The sequence below is a fragment of the Lathyrus oleraceus genome, chromosome 4 (genome assembly GCF_024323335.1).
Source record: "Lathyrus oleraceus cultivar Zhongwan6 chromosome 4, CAAS_Psat_ZW6_1.0, whole genome shotgun sequence".
Lineage (NCBI taxonomy): Eukaryota > Viridiplantae > Streptophyta > Magnoliopsida > Fabales > Fabaceae > Lathyrus > Lathyrus oleraceus.
In genome coordinates, this window is record NC_066582.1 from 16,965,729 (window position 1) to 16,992,973 (window position 27,245).

At 34.5% G+C, this 27,245-nt stretch overlaps 3 protein-coding genes across 4 annotated transcripts; 1 reads left to right on the forward strand and 2 right to left on the reverse strand.

The window, feature by feature from the left end:
• Positions 1-9,988: 9,988 nt before the first annotated feature.
• LOC127135101 (uncharacterized) lies at positions 9,989-11,504 on the reverse strand. The gene is made up of 6 exons (XM_051061914.1): positions 11,389-11,504; positions 10,955-11,227; positions 10,666-10,880; positions 10,516-10,582; positions 10,331-10,434; positions 9,989-10,254 (listed from the first exon to the last, which is right to left on the reverse strand). The coding sequence occupies exons 1-6, from the start codon at positions 11,419-11,421 to the stop codon at positions 10,149-10,151; spliced, it is 798 nt and encodes a 265-aa protein (XP_050917871.1). The 5' UTR covers positions 11,422-11,504; the 3' UTR covers positions 9,989-10,148.
• Positions 11,505-11,982: 478 nt separating this feature from the next.
• On the forward strand, positions 11,983-14,044 carry LOC127138452 (F-box protein SKIP1). The gene is made up of 2 exons (XM_051064902.1): positions 11,983-12,383; positions 13,206-14,044. Exons 1-2 carry the CDS (start codon positions 12,055-12,057, stop codon positions 13,777-13,779), a joined length of 903 nt encoding a protein of 300 aa, XP_050920859.1. The 5' UTR covers positions 11,983-12,054; the 3' UTR covers positions 13,780-14,044.
• A 5,761-nt stretch (positions 14,045-19,805) lies between these two features.
• On the reverse strand, positions 19,806-23,762 carry LOC127138453 (protein MULTIPOLAR SPINDLE 1). 2 transcript variants are annotated; one of them, XM_051064904.1, is made up of 10 exons: positions 23,572-23,762; positions 23,427-23,484; positions 23,198-23,344; positions 23,030-23,098; positions 22,347-22,417; positions 22,144-22,198; positions 21,189-21,302; positions 20,793-20,985; positions 20,594-20,664; positions 19,806-20,378 (listed from the first exon to the last, which is right to left on the reverse strand). In XM_051064904.1, exons 1-10 carry the CDS (start codon positions 23,722-23,724, stop codon positions 20,194-20,196), a joined length of 1,116 nt encoding a protein of 371 aa, XP_050920861.1. In that variant the 5' UTR covers positions 23,725-23,762; the 3' UTR covers positions 19,806-20,193. The 2 variants fall into 2 exon arrangements, with proteins under 2 accessions (XP_050920861.1, XP_050920860.1); XM_051064903.1 differs by having other exon boundaries at positions 19,807-20,378; positions 22,332-22,417.
• Positions 23,763-27,245: the final 3,483 nt, after the last annotated feature.

A 27,245-nucleotide genomic window follows, 5' to 3' on the forward strand; every position in this document is an offset into this window, starting at 1 on the left:
TCCGATCCATGATGAGTCACACCAATCTTCCAAACTCCTTTTGAGGACATACACCATTGACATCAGCTTACACATTTAACCGTGTTCCATCCAAAAGGTTGAAAAGACACCATATGAGATATGGAGTGGTAGGAGACCACATATGTCTTACATGAAGATTTGGGGTTGCGAAGTTTATGTGAAACGACAAATTTCAACTAAGCTTGATCCCAAATCTGACAAATGCTTATTTGTGGGGTATCCTAAAGAAACAAGAGGATATTATTTCTACAATCCTTCTGAGGACAAAGTGTTTGTCGCTCGAACTTGAGTTTTCCTATAAAGGGATTTTATTTCCAAAGGAACCAGTGGGAGGAAAGTAGAGCTTGAAGAAATTCAAGAATCACAAAGCATCGATACACCTATGGAGGAATTAGAGTAGGAAACACAAGTAGTTGTGTAAGAGCAACCTGCTCAAGTAGAACAAGACCAGCGTAGGTCAGGCAGGATACGTCACCTACCTGAGATATATGGATATCTGATCAAGGTGATGTATTACTCATGGATCAAGATGAGCCTGTGACCTACTCATGGAATCTTCGCCTTGATGAAACAGTAAGACTGTATGGATTCATCAAGAACAAAGATGAGCCTTGTGTCTACAAGAAGGTTAGTGGGAGCATGATCGTATTCCTGGTATTATATGTAGATGACATATTACTCATTGGAATCGATATCCCTACCCTGCAACAAGTAAAGTCTTGGTTGGGGAAATGCTTTTCTATGAAGGACCTGGGTGAAGCAGCCTATCAGAATCTATAGAGATAGATCATGAAATGCTTGGCCTAAGTCAGAGTACATAGACAAAGTGCTGAGACGCTTTAATATGAATGATTCCAATCTGGTTATGTGTTTTGCTTAAATGGTGGCACTGTGAGCTTGAAAAGTTCAACGCAAGATGCAGTTGCTGATTCTACAACTGAGGTCGAGTATATTGCTGCCTTAAGTGCAGCAAAGGAAGCTGTTTGGATCAATAAACTTGGCATAGTCCCTAGCGTTATGGATCTCATTGGTCTCTATTATGATAACAATGGTGTTATCACACAAGCTAAGGAGCCTAGATCTCACCAACGATCCAAACACATACTTAGGCGTTATCATCTCATTCGAGAGATAATAGATAGAGGAGATGTGAAAATATGTAAAGTACCTACACTAGACAATATAGCTGACCCACTGACAAAGCCTCTTGCGCAGCAGAAGCATGATGGTCATACTAGATCAATGGGCATACGGGGTATGTCTGATTGGCTCTAGTGCTAGTGGGAGATTGTTGGTGTAAGCCCTAGAGGCCAATACTTTTGGTACTTGTATCGAATTATTTATTAATAATAAAAGGCATTTTCTTTATTATGGTTGATTAATAAAGTCCCTAGAATAGATAGTCTGTTTAATGTATTAAGTGTGACTTAATCATGAGAACACATTAAACATAAGGGCACTATTCTTAAAGTATCCGTAGTCGAGCTTTAATGTGAAGTGGGATAACATTAAAGCATTAAGACTATTATGTTTGTAGACTGATGATCACATCTCATGGATCATGGATAAAGAGTTATCAAGTCTTAAACATAGGTATGAATATTAGGAGTAACATTTATACCGGATTGACCCGCTATGAGAATACTATATAGAAAGTTATGCAAAAGTGTCATAAGTTACTCTCATGGTGATAATAGTGTATACCACTCTTCGACCTGAAACCACTATGGATCCTAGATGTAGAGTCGAGTGCTTTGTTGCTGATCTAACGTTGTCCGTAACTGGATAACCATAAAGACAGTTAATGGATACTCCACGAAGCATGCTGAGGGACATGAGTGTCCTAGATGGAATCTGCCAATCCTGCGTAATAGGATAAATGTCTATGGGCCCAATATTGAACTGGACAAGGGTGACACGGTCTATACCTTGTGTTCAATATAGACATAAGGGCAAAGGGGTAATTATACACATAATTATTATCACAGGAGGTTTTGTCAGATCACATGACATTTTCGTGACTTGGGTAGCAGTGATGTGTTGCTAGATACCGCTCACTGTTTATTATGTTAAATGCGGGATTTAATATAATTGCCAACGTCGCGAAAACCTATAGGGTCACACACAAAGGACGGATTGATGAGAGATAGAATAATTAAGGAACATCGTAAGGTACGGTGCACTTAAGTGGAATACGAAATATGGTAAGGTACCAAATACTTAAGTGATTTTGGCATATTATGAGATATGGGCCAAAATGCACTTAAGTGGGCTTTTTGGCTTGAAGCCCACACAAGTGGTTCTATAAATAGAACCCCTTGGGTAGAAGCATTGTCACCTCAGTAACTCACTGAGACAGAAAACACAACTGAAGAGTTGGAATTTCGTATCTCTCTCTCACTCAAAGCCTTCATTCATAACAGCTAGCACTGCGATTGAAGGAATCCGTTCGTGTGGACTGAGTAGAGACGTTGTCATTGTTCAACGTTCGTGATCGCCCCGTGGATCTGTATCAAAGGTTTTGATCATTATCAAAGATCTGCACCAAAGGTTTGAATCGCCACAAGAGGTAACGATTCTATCACTGATCATGCCCATTCGTAAGGATCACTAAATGGAGAAATTTTTAAATTCCGCTGCGCCTTGGATGGCAATTCTCCTACAGTGATGATATGCAATGATATGTAATATGAGTATCACTTCAAGTGATGGGCTTCGTCTGTCTTGGTGATTGAGACATTCTCGCGGGATTCCGGAGATTTATGCGTATGCAAAGGAAAAAACCTAAGGGTGTAGTTGTAACATGATTTTTTTTGCAAAAGGCATGGAGATGTCTTGCAAAAGGAAACACGACTTGGTTGGGGAATAAGGTCCTCCAGCACAAAGCAATGAGAATGATATACTGATTGAAAGGATTTCCTGCTACAAAAGGTAGAGGAGTCTTATAAAAGGCAAGGGAAGATATAACATTTTTCTTGTGCAAAAGGCAACGAGAAGACTCAAAGACAAAAGGTCAAGGAGAAAAGTGAGAGGGGAATAATGAATTTGATGGGGATAAGTTTCTCATACAAAAGGTAATGAGAACTTCTTAACAAAAGGCCAAGAAAAAGAGATGAACTTTTTCCATGAGATGGGTAATGAGATTTCTTAGCAACGACTGGGAAGACTTAAATTTCTCAGGTAAGAGGCGATCAAAATTTCTAAACAAAAGGTTAATAAAGTAGATGGGTGATTTTCTCAATAGAAAAGTAATGAGATTCCCTAGCAACGACTGAGAAGATCTGAATTTCGGTGACAATCCCTAGCAACGGCTGGGAAGATTTGAATTTCAAAAGATGATGAAAATCCCTAGCAACGGCTGAGAATGGTTTAAAATTTGCAATAACAATCCCTAGCAACGGCTGGGAAGGTTTCAATCTCCTTCTTGCAGCTACCTATTATCAACGTTGGTTTCCTAGCGGTCTCTAATTATCCCCAATGGATTTCCAACATCGTGCTTGTACCCAAGAAGGACAACAAAGTAAGAATGTGTGTATATTATAGATATTTGAATAGAGCGAGTCACAAAGATGATTTTCCACTACCTCACATCGACGTGTTAGTGGACAACATTGCTCAGTTCTAAGTTTTCTCCTTTATGGACGGTTTCTCCAGTTACAACCAGATCCTAATGGCTCAAGAAGACATGGAGAAAACCACTTTCATAACCCCATGGGGCACCTTTTTTTACAAGGTCATGCCTTTTGGATTAAAGAACATTGTGCTACATACCAACGAGCCATGGTCACTCTCTTTCATGATATGATTCATAGAGAGACTGAGGTCCATGTTGACGATATGATAGCCAAATCTCAAACCGAAGAGGAACACCTTGTCAATCTAGAAAATCTGTTTGAGAGGCTAAGGAAGTTCAAATTGAGGCTTGATCCCAACAAATTGATAGGTTTTATCGTCAGCCAACGTGACATTGAGGTAGATCCTGAGAAAGTGAAGGTCATACAAGCTATGCCTCCACCCAAAACCGAAAAGGAAGTTCGAGGATTCCTAGGTAGATTGAACTACATTGCTAGGTTCATATCTCACCTTACGGCCACTTGTGAGCCGATCTTCAAACTTCTCCGAAAGGATCAAGCCATCATTTGGAATGACGATTGCTAAAGATCTTTTGAGAAGATCAAGGAGTACTTGCAAGAACCTCGTGTTTTAATGCCTTCTGTGCCCGGTAGACCATTAATCATGTACCTCACGATCCTCGAAGGATCCATGGGATGCGTGCTTGGCCAACACGACGAGACTGGTAGGAAAGAACACGTAATATACTACTTAAGCAAGAAGTTCACCGATTACGAGAGTAGATATTCGATGCTTGAAAATACTTGTTGTATAGTAGCTTGGGTTGCCAAATGCTTAAGGAAGTACATACTCACTCATACAACATTGTTGATCTCTAAGATGGACCCCGTCAAATACATATTTGAGAAGCCTGATCTAACCGGTAGAGTAGCCCGATGGCAAATGGCATTAACCGAGTACGACATCCAACATGTCACTCAAAAGGCCATCAAATGGAGTGTATTGTCTGACTATCTTGCGCATCATCCTTTGGAGGACTACCGGTCTATGCATTTCAAATTCCCCAATGAGGATATCATGTTGATTAGGGATTGCAACATCCCTGACCCTGAGGAAGGACCCGAGCCTGGATCCCGATGGACCTTAGTTTTCGATGAAGCTTATAACACTCATGGCAATGGAGTTGGGGAAAATATCACCTCCCTAACTAGTTTTCACCTCCCATTCACCGCGAGGTTGTATTTTGAATGTACAAACAATATGGCGGAGTACGAGGCTTGTATCTTCGGTATTGAAGTTGTGATTGATCTTAGGATCAAAATCCTTGAAGTCCATGGAGATTCATCTTTGGTCATTAGCCAAGCCAAAGGAGATTGGGACACTAGAGATCACAAGCTCATCCCGTACAAGAAGTATGTCTTGAAACTAGTCCCTTACTTTGATGAGATCACATTCCATTACATCCATCAAGAGGAGAGTTAGTTAGCCGATGCATTTGCAACTTTGGCATCCATGTTTAAGGTCAAGTGGAAGAATGAAGCAACATCTTTTCACCTCAAGTACTTGGACGAGCCTGCTTACTGTTTGACGACCAAAGACGAAGCCGACGGATACCCTTGGTTCTATCATATCATGAGATTCCTAGAATGCCAAGAATATCCAAAGCACATATCCATTACCGATAAGAAGTACCTTCGGAAATTGTCTTCTAAGTTCTTCCTAAGTGGAGGGGTACTATACAAGAGAAATTATGATTCGGTTTTGCTAAGATCATAATGGAAATCCATGAGGGATCTTTTGGAACGCATGCCAGTGGACACATCATGGTGAAGAAGATCTTGAGGACCGACTATTATTGGATGACTATGGAGGTCGACTGTCACCGCCACGTCCAAATGTGCCACAAGTTCCAGATATATGCCGACAAGATCCATGTACCGCCAATGCCACTAAATGTCTTGACATCACCTTGGCCTTATGCCATGCGGGGCATTGACGTAATCGTATGCATAGAGCCCACTGCCTCGAATGGACACCGCTTCACCCTTGTAGCCATCGACTATTTCACAAAATGGGTGGAAGCAACCTCATACGCCAACGTTACTAGACAAGTGGTGGCTCGGTTCATAAGAAAAGAAACCATATGCCGTTATGGGGTTTACAACTAGATCATTACTGATAACGGATCTAACCTCAATAACAAGATGATGAAAGAGTTGTTCTGAAGCTTCAAGATCGATCACCACAACTCATCACCTTATAGGCCTAAGATGAATGGCACTGTCGAGGCAGCTAACAAAAACATTAAGAAGATTGTGCAAGAGATGGTGGAAACCTACAAAGGTTTGCACGAAATGTTCCCATTCGCACTACATGGCTATCATACCTCGATACGCACTTCCATTGGGGAAAGACCCTTCTCTCTTGTATATGGTATGGATGCAGCCTTGCCTGTTGAAGTAGATATTCCTTCCGTAAGGATTTTGACCGATGTCAAGCTTGATGAAGCTGAATGGGTCCAAGCCCGATTTAACCAACTAAACCTCATTGATGAGAAGCGGTTGACAGCCATCTGCCACGACCAGCTTTATCAAAAGTGCATTAAGAGGGCACATGACAAGAAGGTATTCCCCCGCAGCCTCGAAGTTAGAGACCTTGTATTGAAGAAGATTATTCCCATACACACCGATCCAAGGGGAAAATGGATGTCAAACTACGAAGGTCCATACGTTGTAAGAAAGGTCTTCTCTAGAGGAGCCTTGATCCTTGCAACTATGGATGGTGAGGATCTTTTGTCCCCTGTGAATGCAGATGCATTCAAAAAATACTACGCTTGAAGAAAAATGAAAAAAAAAATAGCTCGATAAGTTGAAAACCTGAAAGGGCGACTTATGCAAAAATGGGTATCCCGGTAGACTGAAAACCCGAAAGGGCGGTCTAGAAAGAATTAGGGATTTAATACAAGCGAGAGGTTGCATCTCACAAAGAATCTTTCTTCACTCCTTAGCAAGTCAATCATATGGCTTCCTCGACAAGTCAACTCAATCACTCTCCTTCTGAAAGCAAGATCAAAGGACGGCCAGAGGTATAAAGACTATAAATGAGTTGGAATTTGGTGGAAAACCGAGATATTTCATTGTCATTACAGTTTTTCAATTTCTTTTTGCAATCACATTTTTTAGGGATTGCTTCTTTGTACAAAATCACCCATTTTTGGGACATTTATCGATAAAATCAGTTCTCTCATATGTGCTCAATATTTTTATTTTTCCTGCTTTGTCTGCGAAATATGACTTTTCCCAAAAATGATATGACATTGTAAATTTCTTAATAAAAACAACATTTTTTCAAACAAAAACTTTAAGGGAACCAACATCGAATTACTTATCTTTCAAAAATTGCTAAAAGTAACCAAACACATGTTTGGTATCCCTGTGTTGAAACTGTCACACAAGTCCAATGGACTTGGCCAATTATTTTTTCCCTAGCGGAAATCCTTAGCTATTACACTGAGTGCTTGCTTGGATATCATAAATTCCAATTATGCGATACCAGAAAAGTCAGCACTTTCCCTAACCAAACCTTCAAGCCCAATCACACTTGGCTTAACTTGCAAACCTAACATAATCTCTCTGCAATAGCCCAAACATGCATTGTCATTTTTCATACATAACTTCACATCATAAGTATCTTCTGAAAAATTATACTCAATTGATCTGCTGAAATTCGGAATTTCCCAACCATTGTTACGAATTTTCCCCAGTAGGGGATCAACTTTCAATATCTCCCCAAACATAGTCAGGTATTTCTAGCCGTTGCTGGAAATCGTCAATGATCTGTCACGTTCTCTCTCAAGTAGCTTCCCTAGAAGGGTCGGGTATTCTTAGCCTTCGTTAAAAATAATCGTCAATGTATCCCCAGAAAGTCATCACAACATTTTCATTCCCGCTGAGTCAGATTTTCTTAACCGTTGTTAAGATTCATCATTAAACTCTCCCATTTTATTAAACACGAGGTATTTTGGGCTCATTCCCCAAACCGAGTCAAATATTAATAGCCAGGGTTAACAATCACCTATTAGCTTTCTTCCCCAACATGAGTCAGGTATTCCCATCATCATAAGGAATCATCACTAACATGCTCCTTTCTCCCAACGGATGTCAGGTATTCTAGTTGTTGCTAGGAATCATCACTAAGTTTTTGTACTTTCCTCAGCAAAGCCAAGTACTCTAGCTATTGCTAAGAATCGCCATTGTATCTTCTCGAGAAGTGCATCCCCAGTTAAGTTAGGTATTTCATCTGTCGCTGAGAATCGTCATTGAACGACTCTTTTCCCCCACAAAGTCGGGTAATCTAGTATTCGTTATGAATCATCACTGTACCTTATTTATCTCCAGCTATGTCGGGTATTCCAGACGTTGTTGGGAATCATCACCGAACCTAGTTGTTATTCCCCACTGATTCAGGTATTCTAGCCACCGCTAAGAATCGTCACTAAATTCACTTAGTTGATCCCCGGTAGATATCAGGTATTCCAGTCGTTGCTAGGAATCGTCGTTGAATCTATGTTCCTCCACCAAGTGAAACATAAAAGAGATAGAGAGTACACAAGGATTTGTTTAGGAAGTTCCCCAATCGACCTCGATATGGTCACGTCTTCCCTCAATTCGAACTCGGATTGAGATAATTAAATTAGTCTTACTTTGCAAAAATAGAATACAAGAAAAATGTAGCAATTCTATCCTACAAACCTTAAGTTTGATGTTGATTTTGACACTATCTTTTCTCTTGATCAAAGCTTGATCAAGTAACCCAACAATGCCAATTTGATTCACTGTCTCACACAACTCATTTGCAAGAACCTTCTGTTCTTCAAAACCTTCACTCGATTGAATCCGAATTACGAATTGTTATAATCCATGATTTACCAATATGGCCCACCATCCCACGCTACTCCTTTGCAAGAACCTTATGTTCTTCAAAGCCTTCACTCGATCGGATCCAAATTGTGTAACATTGTCCAAAACCTTAAAATCCCTAATTGATCTTGAAGGAAAACCACAACTTGATTTTCTTATTTGAAACCCTCAAAGATCCCAACCAAATTTACAATTCAATTAACCTAAATTGGATGTTATCAACCGATTCTAGATGTCATCCAAACAAAGAATGATTATGTGTAATTTGTTTGTGTGTAAGCATAGAATGAGGTTGAAGATGATGAGAACACTTTGAAATTCCAGTTCCATGTAGGTTTTACTCTAGAACCTTACTAGAAATGATACATGTATGAAGTATTTATATGCATGCATGTTTGGAGGCAAAAGAAATGCAAAAGATTTGTAAAAATCATGAATTTTAAAAAAAATATGTTGCATTTGTCGACCTGTTCGATGCATGTGTCGACCTGTATAGGTCATGGGTCGACTTGTATAGGTCATGAGTCGACACATGCAGTTGGCACATCAAATAGAGGCCGCAAGATTTAACATTGAGTTACACAAGTCGACCTGAAAATCGGATGTGGTGACATATAGGAGAATTTCTTCTATGTGTCGACCTAAAGCATGTATGTGTCGACAAATAGATTGTTTTGCCCATAAAAACTTGTTTTTGATACATGAAATCTTCTCCAACTCATTTCAAAATATTTTTATGCTTTCTAATGTTAAGATGGACATTGAGACTCAGAGGATACCGTCCAATATACAAAAACGTTAGAGTATCATAATTTTGACATCATACAAAATACATCTAACAGAAAGTTGTACTCATACAAATGAGTTCTTGAACGGTAGCAAGACATATTTATCATCATAGCTGCATAATAAGAAAGTATATGATAAAAAAACGAGGTTACAGAGAAGATAATATCATGGAGTCTCAAAGTTGAGTTTGTGGTTGAAAAAACGGATGCTAATATAGGTTCTCGGGTTAGGCACAAGGCAGTGATGGATATTCAGTCGAGTTTGAATAAGCTTCATTAGGTTTTTTTGTATATAGCTATTTTGGTTGACACTCAAGGGAGAATTGTTGTTGTGTATCGTTGCAATGGTTTCTTCTTGATTATTTGAGGGACACGACTAAGATTAAGATTGATGCATGTTTAGTCTTAAGGGAGAATTTTGTTTGATAATTCATAAACACAACATTCTCATTTATACTATATACTCGTAGAGGTATATAGTTCGGTGAAGTAGTTAATTATCGTTACTGGTTGAATATGGAGACTTTTCTTCATCATTTCTGCATGATTTTGACAATGGATATTCACACAACATTGTATTTCCTTCATAGGAATCATTTCCAAATGTATCACGGCCGTAGGTGACTATGGTGCTTTACAGGAATGATTTAAATGCAGGGAGAAACACACTATGAAAAAGAGAAGCACTGGATGAAGCACAATGAATGTACACAACTATAATAATCCACATAATCTCTCACTAACCAAACTATAATCCACTTCTAAAGTATATAACTTTAGTATATTCAATAGTTAAATCTGAATTCCTGCAGGAAATTTAACTTCTTGAATGAGTGAATGCATGAGTTTAACTCAATGCCTTTGCAAGCTCTTGGTTTTGGCTGCCAAACAATTCAGCACAAAAAGATCTTTGCGGATTTTCCAACGATAAATAAGGTAATGGAACCAATGGCCTGTCACATGAAAACATCGATAATGAACATCAAATTTATCATCTCATCAAACACAAAAATTAGCATATCATCATACCTCGAAATCTGTAATGCTTCTGTTTCTTGAAGCTCCCTATCCTTTTTACCATATATATTCTCGCATCCTTGACACTTACAACTTGGGGAGCAACCAACACCACCCTTCAATACAAAACCAACAACATTGTAATTCATATTCTAAATGAAACTAAAAGTTTACTGCGTGCAGTGGAGAAAGAAAACCTTAAAACATTCACAATATTTCCTCAGGCAGCTTGTTTTTTTACATTTACAGTGACCTGATATGCGGCTGCGAAATCGAACCTTGGTGTTAGGCTAATGAAGAAAGATAAAAACTAACTTAATAATGGAATAAAGATAATGAACAACTACATTTTCCTCTTCTTTTTTAGGCTAGTACTCTGAGAGAAATCAGCACTTTCCTCTTCCTTTTCATGTTTTGAACAAGAACCAAGTTTCCTCTTTTTTTTCATGTTTGAAGGATCCAATTGTTTACTCTTCATTTTGAGGGTACTCCGACAGAAGTCTTCACCCGTAATGTGAACTAAAAACTTAGTGAAATCTTTCGTAGACTCAACTTCGGGGACCTGCGCGCAAAGAACATGATATAACATTATACTCTATTATGACATGCAATACAAAAATGCAGAAAAATTGTAACCTCATGATTCCCTGTCTGAATTGGATTGGTATCCATTAAAGATTGTGTTGTACTAATTAAGTTATTGTAATCACAATCTTGTGTAGAATAAGTAGGAACATTCTGAGACGAAACTTGAGGGTTTGATGTGTCCAAAAGGTTATCCCTAGCAATGAGGAATGTGGATTCCTCAAAAGAAGACGCATTGGGTGATGTGAAAAGAGAATAATCCATGGCAGGTGGGTTTAATGGAGATAGACTGTTGAGGTAGTTAAACAAAGAATCATCATGATGCTGCATAAAAATATGAAAAAGGTGAATAACAGATTCTGATGCAATGCAAGAAAGGTAAGAAACAAAGAAAATCAAGGTTGATAGTAATATATGATGCAGCAAAGAGGAAGAAAGATGCAGCAAAGTGATGTGAAGAAAGAATGGTGAGTGTTGAAACAAACCTCTTCCAGATTGGAAAATGGTGGTGCCTCCATCACTTCAAAGAACCCAACAACAAACTTTTTGTATTGCTTCTATTTAAAGTTGCACTAACACTCTATCATTTTACATCAAAGATATATTTATATCAGTGTCAAAGATATTTTATTATCTTATTAGAATTCTTTTATATTAATTTTATTATTATTGTTCAACTTTTTTTATGTATTTTATTTTGTTTATTTTTATTTTTTATGTTATTTATAACGACTTAATTGTTTTATAAATTATTTTGTTGTATTATAATTTAATTTTATAAATATTTTAAAATGAAAAAATATTTATCTGATCATTTGATATTTATTAATATTTTATTTAAATATTTTAAGAGTATTTAAAATATTAAATATTTTTATATTTGTTATATTTTAAAATATTTTAAATATTCGTAGTCAGATATTATACTTTTTCTAATTTGCATCTCCTTCACGCAAATAATTCAGCCATCTTAAATAGATAAAATGAAAAATAATTGTTAATACATGATAAAAAATAAAATGTAATTGAAAATGTATGAAGTTATAAAATATATAATTATTCATATTTGAATCAGAGAAAATTGTATAAGAAAACAATATATTAGAAAAAAGTATAGCGTCTGCAAATCATAACAATCCAATCCAATCCAAATGGAAGAAAGCGAGTCCGAATGGGGCGAGTTGACTCGGGAATGTCTCATCAACATCCTCTCTCGACTCACCGCCGAGGATCAATGGCGCGGTGCGATGCTTGTTTGCAAACCATGGTTCAACGCTTTCCAGGAACCCTCTCTTCACTCTGTATTCAACCTCGAACCTTACTTCGACTCGCCATCCGAGTCACCTCGCTGGTGGACCCTACAATTCGAGTCCAAAATCGATTCCATGCTTCTATCTATCGTTCAATCGACTCGTCAATTCCTCACCCAGATTCGCGTTCGACACTGCTCTGATCGCCCTCTCAATCTTGTTGCCCTAAGGTACAATCTAGGTTCGGTAATTTCAATTTGGAAATTGGTTATGCAATTATTAGGTTTTCATTCTGAAATTGCCCAAACTGTTTATCTTTTTAACATCAAGGAGGAAAACTTGATTCCAGAAGTTTAAAATTGATTTTGACTTTGAACTCTAAGTTGGAATTTATAGCTATTGTCTTTACGAACGATTTTTAGGCTCCAAATTATTGTTCAAGACACCTTTACATGAATTTAACCAAATTAAATTACTTTGCTTTCAGTTAACTTTTAGCCATAATCAATTTTACAAAATTGACTTATTCAAAATCAATTTTTTAGAGTATGTTTGGTTTAACATTTGGAAGAGCCGAAAGCAATTCTAGAGGGGTAGAATTGATTTTTGAATGATTTTGAGGCCTTTGGTTCTTCTAAAGTAGGATTGACTTTGCCTTCAGAATTAATTCTACTTGAAGTTAGAAGTTGTAGCTTTTGAGTTTAAAAATGATTTTTACATTGAAATTTGAAACTTACTGACCAACTCAATTTAGCATAAATTAATTTACATTCAACTCACTTTTAATCAAAATCAATTTTACATAATCAATTTATTCAAAATCAAATTTTTTCACCCCAAAACCAAACATACGCTTAAACTAACTTATTCAAAATCGGTTTTTTCTACTGCAGAACCAAACAAAAAATAAGCCTGTAAAATGTTTTCTGCTTTCAAGCGCGAATACAACATTTGGGGGTGTATATGTATGTTATGTATGTATGTATGTTCTCAAACCACAGGTTTCTTTGTTTTGCTTTTTTTTGTTGGAACACAATTCAACTGCATTTCAGATGTCCAAATCTTGAGGTGTTGTCAGTCAGAAGCTGCCCTCGTGTTACTGATGATTCAATCTCTAAGATTGCGACTGGGTGCCCAAATTTAAGGGAACTGGACATCAGCTATTGTTATGAGATAACTCATGAGTCATTGGTGTTGATTGGAAGAAATTGCTCTAACCTTAAGGTTCTCAAGAGAAATCTCATGAATTGGCTTGATCCTTCCCAACACGTTGGGATTGTTCCCGATGATTACCTAGATGCTTGTCCGCAAGATGGAGATTCTGAAGCTGCTGCTATTGCTAATTATATGCCTCATCTAGAGTGGCTAGAGATTAGGTTCTCCAAGTTAACGGCAAAAGGTCTGAAATCGATATGTCAGGGGTGTCCTAACCTTGAATACTTGGATTTGTCTGGCTGCGCTAACTTAACTAGCCGAGACATTGTAAATGCATCGTCAAGTTTGTCGCGCTTGAAAGACATTAAGAAACCAAATTTCTACATTCCAAGATCTGTCTATCACACTGAAAGATATGGACATTGGGAACTATATGATGAGAGATTTCAAACAGATGTTTTCCGAATCTGACCATTGATAAGAAGAATATCCAAGATGTAAACTGTGAGTCCATCAACCCATCTTCTTTCTACTGATCTGTGCAGGTCTTCATTGAGTTTCTTCAGTTATTGGTCCAGACAATTATATCTTATAGAAGTTATAATCTTTGTCTTTGTAATTCCTACTCTATGTTGTATGTTTTCCTTGTATCTGTATGTAATGTGTATGTATAGAAGATAATTGTATCAGGTCCCCATAATGGATTTACCTAATAATATTTTGATTATTTCTCTTTGCTTTGGCTGTTGGATTACTACTTATATGTTCTCGCGTGCAATCTATCATTACAATTTGTATTATGTTCTTAAAATTCATGTTTTGCTTTTTTTGTATCTTTCTTGCTCAGAGAAACTCTCTTGTTGTGACATATATGCATATAGTGTTATTGGAATTTTTCTACTGCTAGAACTTAAGTTGGTTGTCAATGAATGTGTAGTTGTTGAATTATTTGCCGGTATCATTGAGGTGAGTTGTGATTCTGAAGTTTAAGATTGGGTGACTTTTTTATTTAGATTGTTAGCCAGCTTTGTGTGATTCCTTGGTAGATACAGTAATGTATCTAAACACTAAAAAGCATGACTGTCAAACTCCAAAGATAACTTAAACATTAAACTCAGGTAGATTCATAGAAAAGCGAATTCTAAAATGATTGAATGAGTCTATGATATAGTGGTTATTGTCTCCACATATGCTTAAAATGATGTAGTAGGTAGGTCCTTCTATATGTTAAGCAAAAAAACAAAACAAAAATGCAACATTTGTCACTTGTAGCACTCAACTCCACAGATGATGAAGATTCTGTCCATCATATTTGAACTGTGATGCTATGCTTGTGCATTATTGTCTGGTATGCTTTGGTTTGGCCTTGAGCTATGAATCCGTTTCAATTGAATTTATTGCTTGTGCATTATTGTTATTGTAGTTTGGTTTATCACTAAGTCAGAATTTTGAATACCTTACTATGCATATGGTTTTAAATTGTGTCATGCTGCTGTGGTAGATGTTTACAACGTTATTGCAATTCTACGAGTCAAGCCTACAAAAACTCCTTAAGTTTGCATAGACTCTCGAGTTCGGTAACCTTAGATTTAAAGACTATGTCAAGAAGACATACATTGTTTGCATTATTTATACACATTATGGAAACGGAATGAAGAGGTAAGTTTATAAATGCAGTTCTTATTTATAGTTAAAATACAAGCTAAGAGCATGCGGGTAGTGTGTTAAATAGTACAAATCAAAAGCAGGTTGTTAACACAAGGTAAAGATTTTGATTTAGCACTTTAAGACAGGTCTAGCAAGTGGATACCAAGGTGATTGAAACCAGTTAATATGAACATTCATGTAGTTGGCATTCAAAAGAAACAAGGTACCAAAATTAATGTGAAAAGTATATTCCTTAATGATATAGAGTACAGTGAAGGGTTGCTTCTACACCTTGTCCAATGGATTCTTTTATGAAATGGAGACACTTGCTGATGCTTTTTGTCATTGTGATATCTTATGGAATTTGGTTTATGGTATTCTTTCAGTTAAACTTGTGAGTTGAGAACAATGGTGAAGAGATCTTTTAGACTGTCCCCTAGCTTTAAGATGACTTCGAGATGAGAAGTTTAACCTTAGCTCGTTTAATTGGGACATTTGCTTGTAACTTTGAGATGAGAATTTAAGTCATGTAACTTGTAAGGCTTATGAATAAAGATGTAATCATCTTCAATTACAAAAGGTTGTAATCATTTTACTACTTTTTTTGGGTTTAGACTTTTATATTTCTAAGCTACATTGAATATTTAGTTGAAATTTTTTAAGAGAAATGAAGGTTTTATATGATTTATTATAGTCAGTTGTGAAGTTTAAGAGAAATGAAGGTATTTTTCTTTGATCAAGGCAAATCAAGTTGCTTATCTTTTTGGTTTGTTCCTTTTTTTAATGAATTAGTTTTAATTTCTTAATTTAAAAAATTTATATTTTCAGTTTTTAATAAATAATTTTCTCATTCAATCGCCCACGAGTATAATCGCCCACGAGTATGATTGTCATTAAAACAAGGGGAATAATCTTTCCACGATTAAGGGTGCGTTCCACATCCTTGAAACTTTGAAAATGTCTTTCTGTATCTGGAGATATATTTTCGGACAAAAAATTGTTTCATATTTAAATTTCGAAGATGCACATCATTTCTATTAATGAATTCCTATTGATGAATCAATAGTAGTAAAGAACTTTAAGCCAATGTTATGCACCAATGTTATCTGCATCGCTAACCATCGGGTGTGAAAGATAAAAGTTGTTAGGAAAATTAAAAAACTCTTCTTTGTTCTCATACTTGATAGTTTTTTATCAAATGCAATTTGGACCCTCATGTCATAATGACTTGACTTGGCCAAAAATTTAACTGGATCACCTCATCTGCCATTGCTAAAATAGAAGACTTCAACAAAATAAAGTTCAAGTTAGATGCATAAGTGAATGGCTTAAGGTGTATGGTAGGTGTTCTCAATATATAAAAGCAATTACATAACTAAATTGATTTAATATAACAAAATCATATCAATGCAAAATAACATCTTTTTGGATGTGCATCTTCAAAATTCAGAGATGCATTTCTGAAGAAATTTTTTAAATGAAATAAGGGTTTCTCATTTATGAGGTGCTAAAATGTATGTAAAAGATGTACATTCGAAGATACATTTTCAGACGTTAGGGACAGTTATGACTTTTTATAGGAGTGGGGGAGCACCCCTACAGATGGAAAAAGAAACCCCTAAAACAAAGTCATACCATTAAAATTATGCAATTATTAATGGACATTCATACTATAACTCGAGCTTATTTAGGTACGATTATCTTTATATATCGCAAATGAGATAGAGGACTACAAGGATGACAAGCGAGGTCAAACATGTGCAAGATATGAGAGCGACCTCGTCTTGTTCTCCTACATATTCGAGAATGACTGACCAAACAAGTTTTCACAACCAACTGAATCATCCTTAGGGGGACCGAACAGTTTTAAGTTTCGTTAATTAAACTCATATCTCTTATATTTAAGGGATGAGTCACCCACGGCGCTCTATGATGGTTCAAGTCAGACTCTATGTGGTTGTGTTTATTGACATAATAGAAACTTAAAGGTCTTCACTTGGTTTATCTCAAGTAGGATCATCTCTATTGTACTCACCGTAAGTATAGTTGGTGCCCACTGTGGGGTCCAATAAAATTGGTCTAGACCACAATCCTATAAAAAAGATCCTTGGTTAACTTAGTCGTCATCTCATGATGACGTCCACTAAGGTTGCATCTAGTAACGGTGACCAAGAGACCCTACTGAGGAGTCGTATTTCTAGAATCAAACTGTGCAAGGTAACGTTTAGGACATCCAACAACAAAAATGAGATGAATGTGTATAGGTGGGCATATAGGTGTTGGATCCCCAACTTCTTTCTCCCAAATTCTAGAGCACTCTAGTTTCAACTAACTTTAAGTCGTCATCATTAATTAGGTTTGAGGGAAAGAGCAATCCTTCGGAACACATTACTCTAATTAATACACAAATGACAATAATATGAGCTTTTGACTCTCTTAAGTGCAAACTACATTCCATAACACTTAAGGAGATGGTCTTGCATTGGTACATGAACCTCCCTAGTTCTTTGTGACCAGAGAGCTATAAAGACCTTTGTATAAAGTTGGTGTATTAGTTTTTAGCATGTCCATTACAAACTTATTCAAAATAGGCCAAAGACTTCTTATTCAAAATAGGTCAAGGACATTCCAAGTCCTTGCAAGAATACCTGATGTGATTCAATGAGGTCACCATCATAGTGATAAACCCCAACCAAAAGAAGTTCGTAGGAATTTTTCATAACGAGCTAAAAGTTGGTCACTTTAACAAATATCTTATCCAAAAATCTATAGACTCAATGGAGGACAACAACGAGAGATTTGAACCGCTGAATCTATTTTTGCCAAATGTTTTACATATATAATATCAAATGAACTAAATGGAACACTCACTAAACGGAGTATACCCTGACTCAGATTAATTAGTGGAAAAAACGTGCTTTTATGATTGAAAGTACATGACAGAAGAAAAGAAAAATGTTACTACCTCTGTTTTTTATTATAAGTCGTTTTTTATTTTTCACACATACTAAGAAGAATAATTATTGTTGTATTAAAATAAAAAATTATGAATATTTTTATAAAATTATTCTTCATAATAATATGAAAAAGATAAATTTACATAATTGAAAAGAGGAAGAATAATATATTTTAAGAGTATAATATCATGATAATATAAAATGACTTATATTATGGTATAATTTTTTTTTCTAAAATAACTTATAATAAAAGAATAGAATGAGAACTATCTTACATGGGTGCCCATATCAACTAGTGCAGAAACCTTGTGACAAGCACAAAGCAAACAATTCTGTTCTTTTACTAAAAAAAGTTCTATCTAAGAAGAGCTTTGCAACTTTAATTTAAGAAGAGCAAATTTATGGCGTTTCAATTTTAAAAATAATATACTTTTTTTTATTTTTTGAATTAGATTTTATAAAATTATTTTTTAAAATATTAGAAGTTTTTTATTTTTTCTAAAATGAAATATATTTTAATATTATATAACTTAAATATATATTATTGAATATTAAAATACAGTCAAAATCGCAAGTTTTTAAAAAAGTTATATTTCAAAAATGTTTTTTAAAAAAAAAATTAAAATAATTTTAAAATAAAATAATTTTTATAGTGTAACATATTTTGTGTAAAAATTTTACAAAGAAATTTTTCATAAAAATTTAAATAAATATTTAATTTGAATAGTTATTATTAAACTATAATTTTAGATATTTCATCATTTATTGAAACATTATTTAAATATCAAAATTTTAAAAAATAAATTAATTTTGAAACTATTTCAAATAGTTTTTTTAAAATATTTTAAAAAATATAATTTTTTAAAATACGACTTTAATTTTGTTTTAATCTTCAATAATATATTAAAATTAATCATTCAATTTAGAAAAAATAAAAAAAAAATTTATAATATTTTAAAAAATGATTTTATAAAATCCATTTTTAAAAACACAAAAAATAAATTATTTTTTTAAAGCTAAAACGAATGGGTCCATAAGACCGGTTTGTTTTGGCTTTTTTTTTTATGATTTTTATAGTGTTACATATTTTAGTGTAAAAAAAAATGTAAAAAAAGAAATTTTTCATAAAAATCTCAAATGAAATTTTGTTTTGGATGGTTATTCTTAAAATACTATTTTAGGTATTTTATCATTTTATAAAAAAGAAATTGGATATCAAAACTTCAAAAAAATCAATTAATTTTAAAGCTATCTCAAATAACTTTTTATAAAAATTATTTTTTAAAAACAATTTTTTTAAAAAGTTATGATTTTGCTATGTTTTGATTCCAATAATATATGTTTATGTTATGGAATATCAAAATTAATTTTTTGATTTATAAAAAATAAATTTAAAAAAATTTATAATATTTTAAAAGACATTTTTGTAAAATTTATTTTAAAAAAATATATTTGTAGAATTTATTTTCAAAAATACAAAGAAAAAATCTATTTTTTAAAGTTAAAACAAACCAACCCTATATTACTCTATAAAAATCATTTTTAAAAAAATCAAAAAAAATAGACATTTGGTTTTTGTTTTCATTCAACAAACTGTTATGAGTAAATTGGTTTTTTGTTCATTCAAGAACTTGTTTTTTTTTATTCAACAATTTAAGAATAACCAAAAAAGTCGCTAATAAAAAGAGAAAATAATACAATGATAAACATGTTAAGTAGAATGTCATTTGAAAATGAAATTCTTATAACTTTCTTGACAGAGGTATTGTGCAAAATGAGTAACGAATTGAAGTTCCACTTTTGCAGTAAACATTGTTACCCATGAGGAAGCTTCGAGTGGAAACACAGCGGTAAGTCGGATTATTTAGGTGCATAGTATGTGCACATGTGCCTTACATTCATAGGAAGAAATTGGATTATAAAAGCCCCAAGTATGCACCGTGTCTGTTAGGATCCATAAACAAAATGAACATGTTACCAGCTTGGCTAAATGATTACAGTATGTTATAGACAATAAGAGGTATGCAAATGATGAACTTCACAATTTAGTCATCTTTAGCTTTTCTAAAGTTCACACTACAAATGTAGAGATAACAGAGCACTTTGTATTGAGAATTGAATCCATTGAAATAAAGTAAACTTGGGAATTGACATCTCTGCATGTTGGTATTAAGACTTGAGAAGATAGGAGTAAAATGAGTTTATAGGACAAAGTGGAATGAAGAAAGAAAGTTGGGCTTCCTAGTTTCCGTATATACCATTTTTTTCCTTATATCAATGTTTAGTGAAACAAGCGATTAAACATATCCGGTTTAACCTTCTGAAGCAATGAGACTCCACTCATATGTTTCGCCAACTCACCTGTGACACGGTCCATATAAAGGGCGTATAGTCCATTTCTGCTTTCCAGAAGTTCTAATGCTTTTCTTGCCTGAATAATTGACGTCATCCAATCTTCAAGGAGCACTGCAATAATATTGACAGTCAATTAACAACAATATTTTGTTGGCAAACAAATTGAAGGAGATTTTAATAACTGAGAAATTAAAGTGTTGAATGAGGCAGGCTTTTATTTGCTACCAGTCAAAGAAATCAAGGCTCTAAGATAACAGAAAATTAGAAAAGTTGAGTAAGAATTGGTGTAGAACAAAAAATATAAATCGGTGGAAATATGAGCATACTGGTGTCAAAATCTTCAGCTTTTGACCACTCTAACAAGTAATCTCCCACCAAGAACTCAATAAGCTGGATCCTGACTCCCACAAATAAAAATAAGATTGTCTTCAAAATATTTACTGTTTTGGACAAAACCTAAATTGTCATATTATTGTGATATTTAAATTTGGAGATCATAGTAATGTGTATTAGTAAAGAACTTACATGATGAACATACATTCGTGCATGTTAGCAAAAGTGTCATCAAAAGGATCAGAGAAAAGCAAACGTTCTGCTAGCACCAAAATTCTTTGACAAACTGAAAGTATAGCCCGTTGGCCAATATAGGGCTCACTGCCAAGTTTACGGACCAAATGCTGAATACAGAACTGTGCATCGGTGCCACTGTGTTGAGATCCTAGGAGATAGAATTTTGGAAAAGAAAGAGTACAAAAAGCCCATTTAGTAATAAGAATATATGGGAAATGAAAATAATATTTAATGGTTAAGCTGCAGAATAAAGTTCAGAAACTAGACATTTCTACACTGGTTTATGGTTTTGTATTACATAACAATGTAAGAAAATTTCATTTATTGTCATTAAGCTCAAATTAGTAATACCGTTTTCTGACGAGTACGGGCACATCTTCATCGTCAAACGTGTAACTAGGCTGTTGATAATTCGTTCAACAAGTTCCAGGTTCCTTCCCGTTGACAGAAGAGTCTTCAATGAAACTTCAGAAAAGATATACAACAATTCAGTGTGGGAGAAAAAGAATATGGCTGCAGGTTTCATGAGCAATGCATATACTAGTAGTCCATAATAAGAGCATAAAAATCAAAGAAAACAAAGTAGAGTTTAAGAAGTAAATTTTGAAGTTAATCTCTAGTAAGTTACCACTTGATGTGAAGAATGTAGAGCAAGGAACTTGTATTACATTTACCTTATATTGCATATAAGCCCACAGCCATAAACAATTAATAACTAATTGACTAGAGTTAACAGCTGTATTGGCAAGAGCATTGGATGTGCAAAGAGAGCACATTCCCTTTGCATATCCACCACCACAAGGAGACGCACCCGCTAAATTTGTAGGGTAGTCCTAGGCTTTACTCAAAAAGAGAGTAAATCATTAACTTATCCAACACTAGAACACAGATAATTTCCCACAGGGATTTTCTTCAGCAGATCAATGAAATTCTCAATAACTGCATGAGTGTAAGTAAGCAACTATAAAATTCCTAAGTAGTAAGTACACCACTCATGTCACAAAGCCTAAGTAGAATACATGAATGGATGGAACGAAGTTATTGCTAATTAAGAAGAATTGATAATGATTCCAAAAAAAGTTAGAATAGAAATAGCAGGACAAAAAAGGTATATGGTTCCAAATTCCGATTATTAGATTGAAAGAAGTTGTGAAAGGTCTTCAACTAGTGAAAAGAGTAGTATACTAAATATAAGTATACAGCTTGAAGTGTCAGATTTTCAAATTAGAAAGCATGTGAATGCAACATTTAATTTGAGGGGAAAAAACTAGGAAAAGCTCTTCAATCAGTTAGAAGAGCATAATACCCAATATAAAATCAACGGCTTGGTGTGCCATGTTTGCAAACTTGGAATCATCCACCTGCAAAATACAATGAATGCCCTTATGAAATAAAATTAAAAATTTTAGCACATAAAAAACGAAATGTTTATATTCAATGCAATATTTGGATAACAAATTGGTTAAACAAAAATGCTACTAAGTAGTGAAGCACATTGACAGGTAATACAGTCTCACACAGCTCCACAAGAAAATCAACAGATGCTTTCAACTGCTCTGTATCCTCCTCCTCAGCTAAACCTGCAGTTTTAGTTGCAAATTAGAAAACAGATTTAGTGCAACTACAATCACTTTTAAATTCCTAAAAAGGGTAAATAGCTATTTTAGTGGCTAAATGTGTGACGTGGTGTCACTAGGCCCTTCAAAATATTGAAATTACAAAAATATCTCTCAGTAACTTAAGTTAGTAATTTTATAGACCAAATAAACGAACTAACATATTACACATTAGATTATCAAACTAACTAGTGAAAAAACTTATTTGAAGATGAAAATGATGAAGAATGACAATCAAATATTGCAAGGTGCCAGCTACATACACTCTCTAAAAAAAACGGACATCAACACTCACACTTGTGATTACATTCAACTTATCCATTTTTTTTCAAATTATTATTGGTGTCAAGGTGTCAATGTCGATGTCTGCGTCCGGCATCCGTGTTTGTGTCCGTGCTTCATAGCATTCAAATTGAATGTTTATTCTTCAGAAAAGTGTAATAACGTGACATGCATAAAGCTTTACCTTAATCTAAACAGAAGACCGTCATTCTAGTTACAAATCATGAAATATACAGAGACAAACACTGAGTATTAAAATTCAGTTATGACTGAAAATGCGATTACCAAATATACCTAAACAAAGCCGTTGCTGACTCGAAGAAGATGAAGAACCAATTCTTCTCCTCCTTTCCTTAAATCTCACTACATAAACCAAATCTTCAACGTCAATAGGAGATTCAAAAGCATGACGCCACAAAAACTAAGAATAATAACAACGTCGCAATAAATAGATAAGGATACCTTGTCTTAGAAATCTACGGCGAAGTACGTCATTGAATCGGTTAAACGAATCACTTACATGATGCTTAGGACTTAATTCCCCTAAATTATCGAAGAAATAGCACTTGCAAGAAGCATTCTCAGGAAAGAGATCACAATGCGAAGCATCTGAATCAAAAAAAAAAACTCAAAATCATAGCACCATTGCGAATATTCGTTTATAATATAAGAGAGTGAATCAGCGATGAACCTTGAGATTCTTTCAGATCTTCTCTGAGCCGTAGAATCTCTTGCTTCCTTTCCTTAGCCTGAGATTCAAAACATGAAATAACGATGATCGGAAGGGAAAAAACGAATTGAATTTCAGAAGAAAAGAAGCGAGCGTAGTTTTAAACCTTTCGTTTCCAACGGAGAAGAGTTTCTGATTGAGAGGGAGAAATTGCATTACACTGTTTAGAGTTTTTCATAAACTTCGATCGGAGAAGTGAAATCGCTATCGCTAATTTCATAGATTCATCTTTTGCGGCGGTAGTTTCACCCTCTGCCATTTCCTTCGGATTCGAAATGAAAAACGCGCGAAACGTATTAAAGCGTTTCTATGGAGCTAATTTTATTTCAAATATTTATTTTTTAAAATAAAATTTGAAGAAAAAAATCAGGAGTATTAATAAAAGTGACACCAATACCATTTTATGATTGTTCTATATGAGAATTTGGATTTCGTGAATTGAGGTTATAAGTTTTCTAAAAATTCTTAATTATTTATCCAAACACACACACTCTATATAATGAAAATAATAGATTATTGAATTTTAAAAAAATTGTATATTTAATAAAATTAAGTTAAAGTATTTTTTTGTTTGATAGGAATGAATGTCTTTTATTTTATTTTATTTTTTTGGTGAAAGAATATTTTTTATATTGGATACTAATGAAATTTTGAAATCTTCTAGATGTAGTTGTGTCAATAAAGACCATTCATTTGTCTCACAATTAATGAATTCATTTAGTTGTTTTCATCATTGCCAATAACGGATAATAATTAATCTACTTACCTTCCCTTTATGTTCGGTCATATTCTATTTGTAATACATCAATGTTTTTACATATAATTGCTTTTATAGTTATTAGTTAGTTATACTTTGTTAGTTGCTTGAGTTACAAGTTATCTCTTGTATCAATAAGAACTTTATCAATGCAAGTGCAGCAAAAAGCTCATTATGTAATTTCCAATTTTTCATAATTTCTATTATGGTATAAGTAGTGTGAATAATTAGAAGATTTATTTTCTTCTTCTTCCTATTCACTGCTTCCTACACCTTATATCTTGAGCTTCATTCATATTTTCACCGATGTGCCTGATCGTGAAGATTCATCCACAACATAACAAAGTTAACAACCACACAATCAACAATTGCAAAAATCGACAAAACAACAATCAAACAAACAAGAATTCGGCTCTTGATCAATCAAGTCCCTATTATCTTCACCCTGACTAAAATCTTGGTGCAGTTCTTGTTTCTCCCCCTCTAACGGAAAGCAACTATGAATCTTGGAGTCGTTTGATGAAACATGCACTCTTTATCAAAAACAAGATTCAATTTATCAAAGGCAAACTTACAACACCACAAGAAGATGATGCTCTCTTTGATACTTGGGAAAGATGCAATAACATTATTCTTTCATGGATTTCAGCATATTTCAGCATCTTTATCTCCTGATATTGCACAAAGCACCATTTACGTTGATAATATTGTTCAACTATGGACAGATTTTCAGTCATTTTTCCATCGATTATTTGATCGACTTTAGCAAATTCATTTCATGAGACAAGGTGAGAAATTTGTGACTGCATACTTTGATGAGTTAAAATCCCTTTAGGAAGACCTAGAAGCTCTTAGAATTCTTCTAAATTTCACTTGTGGTGTACACCTCACAATCAAAAAGTAGCAAGATATGGAATATGTCATATGCTTCTTAAAAGGATTTAATGACAATTTTAACAATGTGAAATCTCATATCCTTATGGTGGAGCCCTCCCTGAATGTTACAAAGGTTTTCTCCTCAATCTTGTAATAAGAAAGACAGCTAACCACTGCATTTCCTTCTGAAAATTCCAAGATTATCTTAGCACACACACATAATTCTTCACCTAATGCAAGATTTCTGTCGAAACAAAGCAAAGGACGTGTCAAGCCAAATTTTCAAGGCAGAGGTTCAACCAATTCCAAAGTCTGCTCATTTTGTGGCAAAATTGGTCAGATTCTTGATACATGTTATTTAAAACATGGTTTTCCACCGGGCTTTAGGTTCAAAGATAAGATAGGTTTTTCCAAGAATGTTGATACCTGGGATGAGCATCATCATTCACCATCCATTAATTCTGATCACCAAGATAGCAAAGTTGAAATCAGCCATGACATGTATACAAACTGGTAGCATTGCTCAGCGAAAATGAGGATTCAACCACTTCTGATTCTCATATCTTTCATGCATTATCATCGGGTTTTCCTTACTCTTCCATACACACTAATGTAAGTTCATTAACCAACAGTTGGCTCATTAACATAGGTGCAACATATCACATTTGTTCTTCCCTCAATCTTTTTTACTCTTATCATTCTATCAGTCTTATTACCATCAAACTACCTAATAGCTCTCACATCTTGTCTAAAATATCTGGAATTGTTAGACTGAATGAACACTTAACCCTCTACAATGTTCTTTTTGTTCCTAATTTTACATGCGATTTCATTTTTGCTTCTCAACTATCCTCTTATAACAAATGTAACCTTATATTTGATCAGTATTCTTACATTATTCAGGAACAACCTTCATTGAGGATCATTGGGCTTGCTAAAGTTCACAATCACTTGTACATTCTTAGTCAGGATTCTTGCATTCTTTTTTCATATCACACTGATGTATATCTTTTAAATTGTAATCACAATGTTTCTAGTAAACTTAGTCTTTGGTATCATAGACTTGGTCACCCTTTACATAATGTAATAAAAACAATTCAACAAAGATGTCCTCATGTTCATGGTCATTTTGATTACGTTTGTGATTGTTTCCATTATGCTAAATAAACTAAGTTGTATTTTCCTTTGAGCATAACCAAACCTATCTCAGCTTTTGAACTAATTCACACGGATATATAGGGATCATTCACATCCTCAAACTGAACCTAACTCCTTTAAGCATGCCTCTCAACATGAATGTTGCAATCATGTTATGCTTACATGATTACAAGCCCTCCATCATAACAACATTTTGATCAAGACCTCGTTACCTCCGATCAAGAAACCTATAGGATGTAAATGGGTATAAAAAACCAAGAGACATTTTGATGGTTCCATGAAGAGATACAAAGCACGACTAGTAGCAAAAGGGTACACACAAACTGAAGGAATTGATTACATGGATACTTTTTCACTTGTTGTAAAGATGACAACAGACACACTTCTTTTAGTCATTGTTGCTTCTCAAAATTGGCACCCGGTCCAACTTGATGTTAATAGTGTATTCCTTCATGGAGACCTTAATGAATAGGTTTACATGACAACACCTTCAGGCCTATTTCCATATAATCCACACCATGTTTTCAAGCTTCAAAATTCCCTCTACATTAAAATAGGCCAACAAACAATGGTTCTCAAAATTGTCGTCATTGCTTCTTCCCTTGCATTACAAGCAATCATCCTCATACCATTCTCTCTCCACCAAAGTAAATGGCCACAAGTTCATCATTCTCCTCATTTATGTTAATGATGTTATAATCTCTGAAAATGACATCGATGAAATTCAAAACCTCAAAACTATCCCTGACACCAATTTCAAAAGCAAGGATCTTGGCAACCTGTAATTTTTTCTAGTTCTTGAGGCAATGAGTTCTCCATTTGTTAAAGAAAATATGTTCTCGAGTTACTTCATGACACAAATCTTCTTGCTACAAAACCTTCTCCTACTCCCATGAAAAAATCACACAAGTACATTGTTATTGACGATTCACATCCCACTGATGTTACTTGTAACACCCTTCTAAAATACCCCAAATATTTAATTAAAA

What these genes read in the sequence shown, in the direction of transcription:
- LOC127135101 (XM_051061914.1), bottom strand. Translation starts at nt 11,421, where the DNA reads ATGGAGGCACCACCATTTTCCAATCTGGAAGAG. An exon ending in TTCAGACAGGGAATCATGAG is followed by an intron (nt 10,881 to 10,954) that starts GTTACAATTTTT and finishes CTTTGCGCGCAG; the next exon opens with GTCCCCGAAGTTGAGTCTAC. An exon ending in GAAGCATTACAGATTTCGAG is followed by an intron (nt 10,255 to 10,330) that starts GTATGATGATAT and finishes TTCATGTGACAG; the next exon opens with GCCATTGGTTCCATTACCTT.
- LOC127138452 (XM_051064902.1), top strand. Translation starts at nt 12,055, where the DNA reads ATGGAAGAAAGCGAGTCCGAATGGGGCGAGTTGACTCGGGAATGTCTC. An exon ending in CTCAATCTTGTTGCCCTAAG is followed by an intron (nt 12,384 to 13,205) that starts GTACAATCTAGG and finishes ACTGCATTTCAG; the next exon opens with ATGTCCAAATCTTGAGGTGT.
- LOC127138453 (XM_051064903.1), bottom strand. Translation starts at nt 23,724, where the DNA reads ATGGCAGAGGGTGAAACTACCGCCGCAAAAGATGAATCTATGAAATTA. An exon ending in TTCTCCGTTGGAAACGAAAG is followed by an intron (nt 23,485 to 23,571) that starts GTTTAAAACTAC and finishes TTTGAATCTCAG; the next exon opens with GCTAAGGAAAGGAAGCAAGA. An exon ending in CCGTAGATTTCTAAGACAAG is followed by an intron (nt 23,099 to 23,197) that starts GTATCCTTATCT and finishes TGGTTTATGTAG; the next exon opens with TGAGATTTAAGGAAAGGAGG.